This window comes from Labrus bergylta, chromosome 18, assembly GCF_963930695.1.
Source record: "Labrus bergylta chromosome 18, fLabBer1.1, whole genome shotgun sequence".
NCBI classification, from domain to species: Eukaryota; Metazoa; Chordata; class Actinopteri; order Labriformes; family Labridae; genus Labrus; species Labrus bergylta.
In genome coordinates, this window is record NC_089212.1 from 21,291,745 (window position 1) to 21,306,342 (window position 14,598).

The 14,598-nt window shown below is 43.2% G+C and overlaps 1 protein-coding gene across 1 annotated transcript in view; it reads right to left on the bottom strand.

Annotated features, from left to right (window-relative positions):
* Window positions 1–14,598, bottom strand: part of myo10l1 (myosin X, like 1) — a 52,282-nt gene that overhangs the window by 4,427 nt on the left and 33,257 nt on the right. Inside the window, exons 14-42 of the mRNA XM_065966462.1 lie at window positions 14,453–14,519; window positions 13,600–13,692; window positions 13,436–13,504; window positions 13,258–13,340; window positions 12,535–12,637; window positions 11,760–11,840; window positions 11,522–11,646; window positions 11,267–11,384; window positions 11,021–11,127; window positions 10,637–10,928; window positions 9,613–10,512; window positions 9,303–9,426; window positions 9,069–9,207; window positions 7,997–8,101; window positions 7,810–7,905; window positions 7,618–7,711; window positions 7,407–7,462; window positions 6,582–6,724; window positions 6,268–6,462; window positions 5,944–6,101; window positions 5,161–5,281; window positions 4,453–4,601; window positions 4,028–4,176; window positions 3,645–3,852; window positions 3,415–3,551; window positions 2,843–2,966; window positions 1,579–1,932; window positions 546–722; window positions 258–449 (exon numbers count right to left, since the gene is read on the bottom strand). Of these exons, the coding sequence (XP_065822534.1) occupies window positions 258–449; window positions 546–722; window positions 1,579–1,932; window positions 2,843–2,966; window positions 3,415–3,551; window positions 3,645–3,852; window positions 4,028–4,176; window positions 4,453–4,601; window positions 5,161–5,281; window positions 5,944–6,101; window positions 6,268–6,462; window positions 6,582–6,724; window positions 7,407–7,462; window positions 7,618–7,711; window positions 7,810–7,905; window positions 7,997–8,101; window positions 9,069–9,207; window positions 9,303–9,426; window positions 9,613–10,512; window positions 10,637–10,928; window positions 11,021–11,127; window positions 11,267–11,384; window positions 11,522–11,646; window positions 11,760–11,840; window positions 12,535–12,637; window positions 13,258–13,340; window positions 13,436–13,504; window positions 13,600–13,692; window positions 14,453–14,519 (4,759 nt within the window). The remainder of the gene's footprint in view (window positions 1–257; window positions 450–545; window positions 723–1,578; window positions 1,933–2,842; window positions 2,967–3,414; window positions 3,552–3,644; window positions 3,853–4,027; window positions 4,177–4,452; window positions 4,602–5,160; window positions 5,282–5,943; window positions 6,102–6,267; window positions 6,463–6,581; window positions 6,725–7,406; window positions 7,463–7,617; window positions 7,712–7,809; window positions 7,906–7,996; window positions 8,102–9,068; window positions 9,208–9,302; window positions 9,427–9,612; window positions 10,513–10,636; window positions 10,929–11,020; window positions 11,128–11,266; window positions 11,385–11,521; window positions 11,647–11,759; window positions 11,841–12,534; window positions 12,638–13,257; window positions 13,341–13,435; window positions 13,505–13,599; window positions 13,693–14,452; window positions 14,520–14,598) is intronic.

The following is a 14,598-nucleotide window of genomic DNA, read 5'->3' on the forward strand; positions in this document are numbered from 1 at the left end:
TGTACAGTTGGGACTTTTCAAACCTGACATTGGACTGACGTCAGATAGGACAGAGTGTGACGTATTGTGAGGCAATATCCTGATTAATTTAGGCATTTTGCCTCACAATCCCAAACCTATTCATTTTTCTCAACAAAAAAAAAATCCCCTTTGTCTGGATTGCCAATTTTACATTCACCAAAACATGTCAAATAAGAAAGCAATCTTTATCAACACTCCTCAAAGAGATGAGTTTTAAATGAAGGGCTCTCTCTCACCAGTGGTGTCTCAAAGAACATCTCCCTCTCGTCTACGATGATCTTGTAGGTGCAGGGCTGTGACGCACCAAAGAAGGTGATGTGTTCGTACTGAAAGGTCTCCAGTGGTTTTGGTTCACCTCGTTTATACACAGAGACATTGTCTGCACTCACACTCAGCCACAGATCGTGAGGGAAACCTCCCTCCTTACACTTCAGAGAAAGAGAAGAGAGCAAGGGAAGTAAGAGGTTAATAATCAGGAAGTTTGTGGCTTTTGCACACAAGTCCTTTATTTCTGTTTTTCTCACCTCCACATCAAACAGAGTGGATCCATATCCCGGCCACTCCTTGATGATGCTCATGTATTTCAGCATGGCCTGATGCTGAGGCATGCCCTGAAGGCGCGTCCACTTCTCCAGAACGCTGGTCCGTGTGGCCGACGTCTCCTCCTTCACCCACATTTCAAGCATCTGCTCCTCCTCCACCTGCAGCGACACAGATCGGCCAATCAGTGACGAAACACTCTAATTGACAGTCTGATTGAATAAAAGATTTACAGACAGCGATCCAGTTCAGAAGGTCCATCTGTCACTTGGTTAAACCAGACTGGACTTGCACCACATGCCCATGATCAGCCATATGTTTCTGAAGAGGGGTTATGACATCGAACCATGGCAGAAAAGCTTACTCCCCCTCACTTCTGATCAATCTCGATACAGGCAAAGAGGATTATGAAAGTGTCTAAATATCTCTTAGGCTTAATAAAATACAGATTACTTATAAAAAAATGTCAACCCCTTACAGTGTCTATAAAATGAGCTCATGATACCAAATTCATGTTTTGACTTAGGCAGTTACATGTCTATTTCTGCTGTTTGAAAAAAAAGAGCATTTTAATATTGATGCACTCGGCATTGGCTTCATTTTTCAACACCTGGGGCTTCTTGGTTAAATGCCCTTGGACCAAAAATCACAGGACAGCTCGAGAATCGTCTGTATAAATAAAATGTAAAATTTGCGGGGACAAATGCACTTCCTGTTGTTTTTCTTTGTTTCTGTGTTGTTGCTATGTGTTGATTGTTGTCTATCCTGTACAGTGCAGAAGAATTTCCTCTTGGGGACCATAAGTTTAAGTAAAAAAAAGCTCCCTGGAATTCAACATATACACATGTACACATTTCTAAATGTCTTACCTCTTTTAAAGGCCTCCAAAAAATGATATATTTCTGATACATTAAAAACCTTTAACACAATGCTTCATGATGGCATTATCATTTTAAAATGTTTACTCTTTGATGTTGTAAATTAGAAACCACCTAAATCCTGATTCTGGGCACTGACCTTCTGCTTCTTCAGCGATCCCGTCTTGAAGCTTCTCCTCAGGGTGCCGTCCAGGAAGCTCGGGGTCTTTCGTTTCTCCACTCCGACTGGGACTCCACCCGGTCCTCCCACAGCGGTCTTCCCATCTCCTGCTCCTCCTGCTCCCCCTCCTCCTGCTCCCCCCGCTGCCCCGACGCCGGGCTTGGTGGAGTGGAGGATGCGATTGCGGAGGCGTCCGATTGGATAAACGGTTCCAAGGCTCCATCCTGCCCGACCCGCCCCGTCAACGTGGAGATACTGGAGACGTAAAGCGGCCAGGTGCTGCAAAGTCTCCTCTGAGGCCGGGAAGTGACCACTTATCAGAGACTCATGGGCCTGTGAGAGAGATAATCAAGGACGTGACCGTAAGAGACAGACGATCTGTAGGTGAGGGGTTTCTTATTTATACATTTTAAGTCATAAATTAATACAAAAAATATAATTCCCTGAAAATGAATTAAACATACCGGTAACTTGATTTAAGGTAATCACATTTAGTGAACAGAAGAAGTCACATTTTGGGGATTTATTGTTGAATAACTTGATACTTGATACTTCAGTGAAGATTTTAAAACTGTGACATTTTAATTTATTTTAGACATTTTTTTTATTAATCCCTGTTATTTATTTTTTATTTATCTGTACAATTTATGGGCTTTTATTTTGATGTCTTTTTTGGAGAGATAGGTCAGTGGATAGAGTCAGAAATCGGGGCGAGAGAGAGAGAGGGGAATCATGACATGTGGGAAAGGAGTCACTAGTTACAATCGAATCCCACTTGGACTGTACATGGGGCATGCGAACCAACCACTAGACCACTGTTGCCACGTCTGATGCTATTTTTGAAGCGAGTAAAGCTGTGAGGACTAAAGGGGTAAAAAAGAGTTCATCTTTGTTGTTTATTTAAACTACAGAAGGAGACAGGCTGGGGGACTGGGTGTGAAAAAGATACATTCATAATTTCAAATTTGATCAGCAGAAAGATTGATCATATAAAATGTTTAGATACAAGTCATAAAAATGTCCTCTACAGTCATTTATGAATTTGTTTTGTTGATGAAGCCATAAATCATTCGACAACTATCCATAAACATTCTCTGTTTATTCAAACCACTTAGATTTTAACATACAGTCAATATTGTATCATTTTATAATTAATATTAATTTTCAGATATAATTCATCCTACTTAAATTTGACAAGAGTGATGAACTAAAAAGTAACACAGGTGACTGTTGTGTTGCTCACCTGCTCAAACATGAACGCAAACTCCACGCCTTCTTTTGGCATGCTCTCCACATCCAGGAAGCAGTAGAGCTTGAAGTAGAGTTTCCACTCTCCTTCCTCCTCCTCTTCTTCACTGCCTGCCAGTCTGGAATCAATTCAGAGGACAGATACAGATAAGAACAATCTCCACATATATGTATATACATATACTTCATTTAACAAGAATACTCATTGGGATTGAGATTCTTTTTTTTTTTACAGGTGAGACGTAGCTTCAGCAGGGTCAACACAAGTTTGAAAATGAAAACAAAATACAATGTACTCTTAAAAAAAAAGATTGACTATTAATACAAGACAGCAATATTTCTTTAAGTGCAAGTTAGTTAAAACTTCAAATAGTAACAACTTCCATAGTGAATTGTCCCAAGCGGGATGTTGGCCTATATGATGTTCAAGGACCCCGAAAATGTTTACTGGTAATGTGGTTTTTGCCAAGCTCTGTTTTAAAAACCAAAAGAGCAAAACTAGGAAATTGAGAGATCACTCCAAATCTAAAATTTACCACCGAACAGCTGATGAAGAAACATAGTTACCTTTCAAACTTGGCCAGAACATCGGCCACAATGACTCTGCTCTCCAAAGCTCGATCTGTGACGGCGTTATGTTCAAACAGAGAAAACAGGTTCTTGCTCTCCTCCATGGCCAAACCTCTGATAAGTTTCTCCACAACCTAAAAGAGCATAAAAAAAAAAACTGACAAGTTAGTAACAGCAAAACAAATAATTTCAGGAAAGTGTGGGTATGGCTGTTCGTGTTTTTATACCTCTCCAGCTGTGGTGTGTGAATTGATGGAGATTTTGCAGGAGCCTCCCCCATGGCAGTAGACGGTGGTGCTCATCTCTTGTCTGATCAGCAGGGCGGCGATCTCCTCCTGAGAGGGGACAAACTCACGAGTCTTGGTCTTCTTCAGGGATTCCCCGATGAAGCTGGCGTAGCGCTCGATATCTGTGCCGGGAAAGCGCTCGCGTACCCTGAATCATTAAACATTTAAAACACATTTATTGCCATTAATTATACATCAAAGAAGTACAGTACATGACACACACACACACACACACACACACACACACACACACACACACACACACATACCAACACACACACACACACACACACACACACACACACACACACACACACACACACCTCTTGAGGTGGAAGCGGAGGTATCTGAGAATTGCTCGACTGGGTAAGAAGGTGCAGCTCATGCAGGTGAGCAGATGCCAGTGTGCCCGGTTGGCTGGGCTGTTAGGCTGAGGCACGTGATTGGTCTGCTTGATCACCTGACAGTAAACCTGGAGAAAACACAAAAGTGGAGGGAGTTAAATTAAACATAGGACAACAAAGAAACGGCATGTTCTGATGGGAAAAGTGACAGACAAACCTCCACAGAATCACTTTGAGTACACAGCCTGTCATCAGAGTGTCCTGGGTGTAAAAGTGACCCTGGTAACCTTTTCTGAACTCAGCTACCAAAAAGCCTAGACTGTAACCCCCCCATGTTTTTCTGTTAAATCTTCTCCCCCTTATTGAGTTTTTGTTTAAATGAAAGTTAAAGAAAATTAAAATACCTCATCCCTGAGAGGACGCAGGTCCTGACAGGTCTGCAGGATGCCCTGAATGATGGGCACCGTGTCTGCCAGAGTCTCCATCTCCTGCAGTGAGTTGAAAACTCGCACCGCCTCATCCTGCAGGCTGGCATAGCCCTGCCGCCTTTGTACTGCACACACACACACACACACACACACACACACACACACACACACAAAGATAAAAAGAAAGGGGAACAAAGTGAGTAGTGTTACAGTACAGAACCTGTAGAGGGGTAGTTACTTGTAAGGAGGCTTTTTCATGACACAGGATGTGTTAAAGAAGACAAAGGAGAAGTAAGAGGAGGAGAGAAAGTCGGTCCCATTGCCTAGCTCATATATTTGAGCAAAGTCAAAGTCCAATGCTTATTACCACATCGCCCAATTTCTTATAGAAGCTCAATGGGCCACACTCTCTCACCTCGTACAGTTCCCAGTTTCCCACTCATTTAGTTTAATTGTAGCATTTGAAACAAGTCACTTAATTTGATGGAGTTGATAATACGACATGATTCTTGCAACTTTAGGTCTGATTTACATGGCTGAATACTCTTATTGTAATTGCAATAAATCTGCATTGAAAGGTATAAGTATGTTGGTGTACTTCATGTAAAAATCATCTTTAAAAGGTTTCTGTTTAACACACATGTTTAGGATTTTTAGTTATTTTGTTTTCATCATTGTACTCACTGCTGGTGACCTCTCCGTAGGGCAGCGGCAGCAGAGGGGAGTGCAGGGGATGCTGAGTGTATCTGAGGATGGGGTTCCTCCTGTACATCTGCTCCACCACATCAGAGTTCACGCTGTTCTCCTGAGAGGACGGACCAAGAGACGACATTTCAGGATGACTTCATGTTGAAAAATAACATTCAAAGGTGGGGTTGGTCAATTTTTTCGAAAAGTAGCACGATTTTGAAAGTAGCGTTCCCTCAGCGCTCCGTCTACACCCTGACCCCTCCCCCTCTGTGCTCACTCAAAAGCCACGCCCCTCACTTACATGCACCAGCGCCGTCGCTCCAGGAGCGGACTTCAGCTCATCGCTTGCATTGTGGAGAAGCTACGTCGTCTCATGTCTCATTCAGCGGTAAGTAAACACTTAACTTTATCATAATACATGTTAAAAAAAACAACTATTAGACTATTTTACTACTCACAACGGCCAACGACAACCTCACAGTACAAACTCCGTCATCTGTGACTCGCTTTGAGTGTGGGCTAGTGCACGCAACGGGTAGAGAACGCGCAGGGAGACAGGGAGGCGTGTGATTGGTTCATCAGATTGGTACGTCGTGGCAGACATTGGTCGACAGTTTTACAGGCTTACAAACTGCTACAGATGACGGATTATTTCCTCTTTCAGAGAACATGAGTTATTAATTCAGGAAGGAATTACCAACCCTGCCTTTAACCATCGACGTGTGTGTGTGTGTGTGTGTGTGTGTGTGTGTGTGTGTGTGTGTGTGTGTGTCTGACCTTGATGTCTCTGATGAGCTGCAGCGTTGGAGTCTCTATGGGAGTCTTGCTGTCTATGACTCCCTGTATGGCGGCCGTCCACCTCATGGCCTCGTTCAGCATCTTGGTGTAGAGGCGGTACGAGTGCTTTCTACCATACACCATGATGTTCCAGTAACCTGTGGGGGGAACAAAAAGGAATGAAATAAAATGATTACATTATAGGGAAGGACATCCTAATTATCCTCTTCTACGTGTACGTACATGCTCCTATAAATACATCCTTCTCTTTACATCTGGTTCTTAACCTCGCATGTCTAATCCCTCATTATATTCTCTGCTCACCCGTCTCCCGGTGCACCCGCTCATCCGGCTGGATGATGGAGCAGAGCGAGTTCAGGACCAGAGTTCCCATCTTGGAGGAGTTTTTCTCTGAGCTCTTGTAGTAATCCAGAGAGTTGTGCGTCAAAACAAACCAGCGCTTCTTCAGCTTCAGGGAGGTGCTCTTAGCGTTCGTCTTCATCTCCTTTTGGAGCCAGCCTGAAAGGTTACGAGACAGGGAGAGAGAGAGAGAGAGAGAGAGAGAGAGAGGGGAATATAATTGACCCTATTTTAAAGCTTTTAAAATGAAAACACATTCCTTAAATCTCCATTCCCACCTCTGACGAGAAACTCCTGGCCGTCGATCCGGGCGTCTCCTTTGGGTTTCTGCAGCAGACTGATCCAGTGATGCATCTCCTCTGGTGTGTCGCTGTTGCAGTGGATCACACGGTTGGCCGTAATGATGACAAAGGAGTTTGGCCTGAAAGGGTCCGAGTACATAGATTTTTAGTTTAAGTAATGAGATAGATGGTTGTGTTTTTTTTGTTTTTTTTAGATTTACCACAAGACAGAAACAAAGAGAGCGCGCAGGTCTGCTTGTGTCAAATGTTCAAAATTAGGTTTTAAAAGGTTTGTTTTTCAATCAATCAATCAATCAATCAATCAATCAATCAATCTTCATTTGTATAGTGTCAATTCATAACAAATGTTATTTTGATACGATTTACAAAAGAGCAGTAAAAGACCTGACTCATTGTTATGTTACAAAAGAAAAATGGGACAAGTGGAGATGGGATAAGATGCAGGAAGGATTCCTCTTTTGTATTCCTCGCGTTCCTGTTGTCCACACTTCCTCGCCGCAGAGGCGTTTTTTTGAAATTAAAGACACAGTGGCACTGCAACATGGTAATTTGACACTCAATTATTAATAGTGTAAGTCGGTAAATATGTAGCCCAAGCCTAGATGGGGTGTAGATAATCATCCATGAGGACTTTTTCTTTTTTAATAAGAGTTTTTATCTCTTTAATTTTGAAGAACTGACGCTGAAATCACCTCTTATTATCTGCTGCAAGCAATTTTGAAAACAAAGTCCAAAAACAAAACAGTGCTTCACCTGTCATATGAATGAGCTTTTTCATTCATGTTGATTGATCGGACTTACCGATCAGGATTATCTGAAGCACAGACTGAGTCAATCAGGCCCACGTCAAGAGTTCCCTGAAAGAGAATAGAAGAACAAAGAAAACATCATTATTGTGCACTGTTCCTTTAACAAAAGAGCCTTTATTAAAACCAGGCATGGCATTTGGATGTCTAAACAATACACATTTTACATTTAAAGTCATCAAATTTGATTCTCCTTTGAGACTCACCACAGCGTTCTTGGGGTTGGCCTGTTCATGGGACATCTCCAGCAGCTGCTCAGGTGTGCACACACGTACTTTTTTGAGCACATTGAACCACCCACTGCACACAAGCACAAAAAACAAAATCAGAATATATTCATATGCGCAGACACAAGAAGGAGCTTTTCACTGATAAATCCTTTCGTGTCTCCAGCACACCTTGCATCCTCGGGTGACTCAGCAAACACCTGATATGTCCTCTCATCCGTCACGATGTTCAGAGCGTTCTCCTTCTCGTGATTATCCACGATCTCTCTGCAAGAACAAAAAACGGTGCATGGGTGTTAGGGCTGCAGCAGAGGGATAGGGAGGACGTGAGTGTGTTTTGGAGGTACAGGTATCCTACTTGGCAGCTCTGATGTCGATGGTTCCCTTCAGTTTCTCCTCGCTGTCGTTGTCGTAGTACATCAGCTTATTGTCCCTGAGTACAAACCAGCGCATCTTCCAGTTTCTGAGGAGGAATGAGACACAATGAAAACAAAGGCAGAGACAGTCTAACCCAGACAATGTGAAGGTGCATGTGACTTAATCCAACTCATTTATATAGAAAAAACCTACAATAATTAAATGATTTTCATTCTTTTTTTTTTTTCTTTTTGGGCTTTTTATGCCTTTATTTGATAGAGTGGACAACGGATAGATTCAGAAACCGGAGGGAGAGAGAGAGAGAAAGAAAGAAAGAGAGCAAGAGAGAGAGAGCGAGAGAGAGAGTGGGAGAGAGAGACTAAGACATACCAAAGACTGGAGTGCTCCAAAACCGAGACATTTAGGGATCAAGACCGAGTCAAGGCCGAGACCAAGGCAGGGCGAGACCGAGACCAAGTCCAAGACCATAAATATAACCGAAAATCATCATCTTATGTGCAGGGGGGGGCGTGTCACTCACTTAGACCGTAACACAGGGAAGGTTACAGCCGTTTCAATTCCGAGACAAGCCCTTCAAAAAGTGGTGTCTTGAGACCAAGACCAATTTCAAGTACTACAACACTAAGCAGTCTGTTTCATGAAGGTTACAGTCTATATACAGTTTAAAGGGTTGATTTCTAACTCTGAAAGTAAAATCTCTACAAATTCAAAGTTCATCAGCTTGATTTGGACGCTGAAGTAGTCCGGCACTGCAGGGGGTTAAAACAATCAGGTTAGACAAACAAGAACACCTCAACTATTCACAGGAGCTTACTTCAGAATCAGAGTCAGAATATCTTATTATCAGATTCTTATTGTAGACAGATTCACAAAAATACTCTTAAGCAGAAAACGGTCTTTAACTAGAAGTCTGAGTAGTTTGAAGGATCTTATTTACAGATGGTAACAGCTGTATCGTTGAAGGGAAATGTCTTCGAACTAACTGCTGATGTGTTAGACGGTACTTTGATTTGATTAGCATGCAGGCTGCACTCAGTAAAAACTACAACAACCTCCGTGAGAGAGTGGAGAGGCCTCCTCCCTTCTTGTACAGCCAGCCCGACTTTAGAGACTCCTGCTTGGACCGGAACCACATGAAGGTTTCATCCTTCAACACACACCAACGCCTCCTCCACGGGATCATCAGACCGGCTGAGGGAGCAGAGAGAAAAAAAAAAATAAATGTGACAAATAAATTCTTAAGACGATCATCTTTTGAAGACACGGATAATATAACGTATACACACCCTTCATGTAGAGGTAGCCGTGGAAATATGGCGGTCCGTTTCCATTAAGCAAGGTCACTCTGCCGTTAGTGACTTCTTCATCAGTGTCCATCATGCCGTCATGTTCGTCGTCACTGTCAGCATACTGCATCAAAAAAAAAAAAAAAAAGATATGAATTATTTCTTTACATGAAGAAAGATGAAGAAGAAAACTGCAGGAGTAGGGACATTATTATTATTTTTTTTTTAAATAGTTCACTTGTCTGTGTGTAGCTGCTCATACATATCTGCGTGCACGCATGTAAGGATGCATGTGAGTGTGTGTCCTCACAGAGTCAGAGCTGCCTCTGTAGGACTCGATGCTGGCGTTTGTGCAGGTTGACTTCCTCGGGTGCTCCTCGTCCATCACGGCCGCGCTCCCTCGGTTGCTCCCGGACACGGAGCTGTCGTCTCCCGCTGTGACCGACCCTTCCTCCTCCTCCTGGTCGTAGTCGGACTCGGTGTCGGCCGGCATGCTGTAGATCGGTTCGTCCCCGTCCCCTAGACTCTCCACCATGCTCACCTTCCTCTCCGGCTCTGCTTTGGCCCCCTCTTTCTTCTCTCCGTCTCCCGTAGGAGGATGAGGTGGTGGTGGAGGAGGAACAGCTGAACCGTCTCCAGGTGGAGGTGGAGGAGGAGGAGGAGCAGGAGGAGTAGGAGGAGGGATTCCAGCCTCAGGGATGCCGTCTGCTGGCAGAGGAGGCGGAGGCGGAGGAGCAGGAGGAACTGTTCCCTCTGCAAAAGCAGGCGGCGGAGGAGGGAGGTGAGCGAAGATCTCCTGATCCAGGGGAGTGTCGGTCTCTGCAGGAGGAGGGAAGTCCGGGAGAGGGATGCACTCCTCTTCGGCGTGAAACCCTTCGTCCACCTCCTCGTCTTTGGACGCTCCTCTGCTGGCGTTCGCAGCTTTCGGGGCTTTGGCAACAGCAGCAGCAGCAGCAGCAGCAGCAGCAGCAGGCTTGGCGGCGGCTGCGCCCAGTGAGGGATCCACGCCTCCGAAGTCCAGGAGGTCGATGAGCTGCGTGGCCTTGCGGGACGCCTCCTTCTTCATCCGTTTGAGCTCCGCGTCGCGGCGCAGCTGCAGCTCCTGTTTGGAGGACTCGCACAGCTGGGACACCTCGTCCTCTCTCTTTTTCTGCAGGCGCTCGATCTCTCGCTCCAGCTGCAGGATCTCCTCCATCTGCCGGGTACTTTCCTGAACAAGAAGAAGAAGAAGAAGAAGAAGAGAAGAAAGCAGAGACATATTAAGCATCAAATATTCCAAAAATACAATGTGTTTTAGAGTTATATTTATTTTGCTTTATTAAAAAAACACTCACAGAATCACCAGCGTCTTCGTCCGATGATTTAGCTTTTCCGTCCACCTTTTCCTGCTGCTCCCCTTCACCAGGTGTCGACTTCTCCCCCGCCTCTTTCCTCCTCTGTTCTTCCTCTTTCTTCTTTTTCTCCTCCCTGATCTTCCGGACTCGTGCACGTGCCACCTGACCTCGCCTGTGTCTCTGCAGCACCATCGTCGCCTCGCGTTGTTTCACAAACTTCCTGCGTTGAATGTGTCGCCTTAAATGTTTCTGGAGGGTGATGACGCTTGCACGGGCGCGCTTGAAATACTTCCTAAAAGAAAATACATTTTAAAAAAAGAGATTAAGCAGGTGCACGCTCTGTTTGTGAATGTGCACATTTCAGATACTAATGGATGGTCTTACTTGGCAGAGAAAGCGAGCAGGTGGGCGCGGATGATCATGGCAGCTTGGCGTCGGACTTCATCTCTATCTTTCTCTAAAAGCTGCTCCAAAGACTCTTTCATAAACACCTGAGAACGAAGGTGAAGGGTTAATTCATAAAGAAGAACCCTTATATGAAAGGTAATGTAAACAGTCATGGGTTTTGATTTAACACGTCTAATGGTCCAGAGATTTAAAGGGAAGCTGTGAAAGGCTTCTTAAACTTACCTTTGTCTTGCCGAACTGCCACTCCTTCTTTGTCTTGTCATATTTGAACAAAAGGTCCGTACTTTTCTTCTTATCATCTCCTGCTGCTGCTACTTTGTCTTTGGCAATGATCTTATATCTGGCAGGCACAACACAAAGAAGAGAGAGTGTGAGAGACAACAAAAGAGAGATCGAACAATTTCAACCCAAAGGGAAAAAAATAAGAGAGTTTTGTGTGAAACAAACTCAAATCCAAACACAGACTGAGGCTGTTACCGGGAGAAGAAGTCTTTGAAGGTTCTGCGGACGGGGAAGCCGGCTCGACGGATCTTCACGGTCTCCAACATCCCAGAATACCTCAGCTGGTTCAGGACGACCTCAGGGTCAAACTTACTTGGATTCTACAAGTCAGACGAGAGAGATTATTTAACATAAAATGAAAGATCATTTGAGAGTTGTCAATCAAGCTGTGAGGTAGTATTAGTGTGAATGTATGAAATGACAGAGGACTGACCTTATCCATGTTAGGCTTAATGCAGCGGATGAAAAAAGGGTTTGATACGCTCAGAGTGGCCATGAGAGAGTGTAGGGAGTCCTGAGGAGATGAAGAGAGAAGGAATTGTTCAGGAAATGAGACAGTTAGTCTTTTAATGATTGTTTCAAGGAGGAGAGAAAAAAAACTTTTAATCAAAATCAGCGTTTTAAAATTTAGCACATCGACAAGGATTGTGTCTCAGATTGGCTGAAACATTTTTCTTGATTCATTTCTTGGTAAAGTCACAAAACAGAAATCAACAAAAAATGTGAAAATCAATCCGTTTCTGAAGTTATGAACCAGGAAGTAATGGAAATACTTTGTTCTCTGTGGTGTTGACCCTTTGACCCTTTGTTTCAACATACTTTTGTGTTTGGGTCACTTTGGGAACTAGATAAATCTTAAGCTCTTTTTTTTCTCTCTGGCAGATGAGTCTGTTCCTCCTCCTGTCCAGACAGACCTTCAGCCCACCTGACCCCCCCCCGTTATGCATGAAGGGGGTACCTGATAGTTCATGGTGCATATAAATATGAATTGCTGCTATTTAATCACGTCATACATCTGTGTGTATTTATGAAGCCTTCTGAAATGGATGTTAGAAAGAGCCTCTTCACGTAGCAGCTTATGTTGGCTTCAGCATTCAGAGGGTTTAGGGTCCTCAGCAAGTTAATAACACCCTTCAAAAATCCAAAAATAATCTGAAAGGGTCTAGATACTTTCATGTAATGATGTCAAAACTGCTCGGATCACTTACCCTGAACTGGGAGCTCACAGTAGGTTTGCGCCTGGCCGTTCCCATCTTCTCCTCATTGTTCCTGCTGCCGACCTTCTCAAACAAGTCGTAGATGAAGTCCAGCCTGAGAGGAAACAGAAACACAAAGGATACATGAAGGATACATGAAGGATAAAAACAGCTGATAATGATTTTCGTTTCCATTTCTTGAAAGTATTAATCGTCATTGTCACTCATTGTTTGAGTCACAGAGAAAACTTTCAGACATGTTCAAAATCATTTTGAGGGATTTCAGAGTCCTCAGACTTTATTTATCTGTTCCACTTTCTCAGACACTGACAGAAATAAACTTCTGTGTCAGAGATATATAAATAACATTGCAATGAAAGACATGTAACTAAACATGGTATGAATCTGACTGGAGATTGATATTAGGAAGATAAACTTCTTTATCTTCAGATTGTGATTTCAAGGCTTTAAAAATCCTAAACCTTTGTCAGTGACCGACTTGACAAAGGTTCAGAGGGACTGAAATGTTGTGATTTTTTCTAATAAATTGGTGATAATTAGCAAGAGTAGTGTGCGGGATTTTTTCTTTTCAAGTGATAGTTTGTCGTCACCTACTTCATGAGAGAGCTGGATGTGCAAACACCTCGTTAAATAACATTTTATTTACTCAAATAAGACACAATATGGGTCTTTTTTCTGGTTCGATTAAGTAGTTTGTTGGTCTGATTGTTGTACCTGCTGTCCTTGAGCATGTTCAGGATGTCGTCTCTGAAGGTATCTCTGTTCTTCTCTAGTACTCCTTTAACATCATACAGGACCTGAGCAAAAACCAGAGATGTATCATTAAAATCCAAGGCGTCACACAAAACACACAGAAGGTTCAAATGAAATGGTTTGGTTTCTCACGGCTCACCTCGCCGGCATAATGTTTGATACCGAACTGATGGTCAGCCAGTCTGGGCTTCACATAATAAGGGTTTGTCTGCAAAAGACGGGGAAAAATGCACAAATAAAGTTAATCAAAGTTGATGTAGAAAAGCAGCACAGTGCATATTGAAAACGTTGTAAGTGTCTCACAGAGTGCCTGCTGTGCAGCTTCTCCAGCAGAGTGAAGTCTGTTCCTTTGGGGAAACGACTCTCTTCATTCACGAGTGCCAACAAGCCCAGTTTCTAAATGACAGGAATAAAAAAAATATATATATTACCTCAGCTGTATGAAATCAACACCACTTTCTAAGACATCAGTCTGATATTATTAGATCAGTTTCCAGAGAGAGCGTCTGAGGCGGACACCCAGTGAGAGGCGCTTTCACATCAACACGCTGCAACCAAACGTCTGGATCACAAAAACTATTTTAAGATCAATCAGTCTACAGAGCTTTTGGCAAAAATACCATGGTTGTTTTGTAAACTCAAAGTCAGATGCATAGAATATATTCAGTTGCAGGGAAAAAAATCTAACTAACAGATAAGGATGCAGATAAGGGGGGATAGAGGGAAACGCTTTCAGGGGCCCAGTCGCATTAGGAGGGACCATGGAGGTTAGCAAAAACAAACCTAATTTTAAGCAAAAACTACCAAATGTTATATTACAACTAAATACTCACAATTAACTCTCAAAGCAACAAAAACACACATTTAGTTTATTGTTGCTTCAAGAAAATGTACCCTGCATCAAAATGTAAACACCCTCTTCAAATGACATAAACCTTTTTTTTTTTTTATGTGACTGGCATAAGTGGGCCCAGAGGAAGCTAATGTTAGCCAGGAGGCTAGCACTCACACTACTTATCGAATGCACATACATTGATTTAAATCATATCCTGGGAGGGCCCACTTACTGGGCCTTTCAGGGGCCCAGGCGTTTCTGCAGTCTTTATTACAGATGTAAACATTATTGATGTTACTTAGAAAACAATCCATCTACTACCTTCTCTATGAGGTCCAGACACTCTGCGTTGTCCATCCAGTCGATGGCGTCCCACTGGACACCTTCCCTGTGGAGATTAAAGCCGAGCAGTTATACTCTGGTGTACAGTAACATGACTTCTGACCACAGTGTTGATGTTTCTCTAA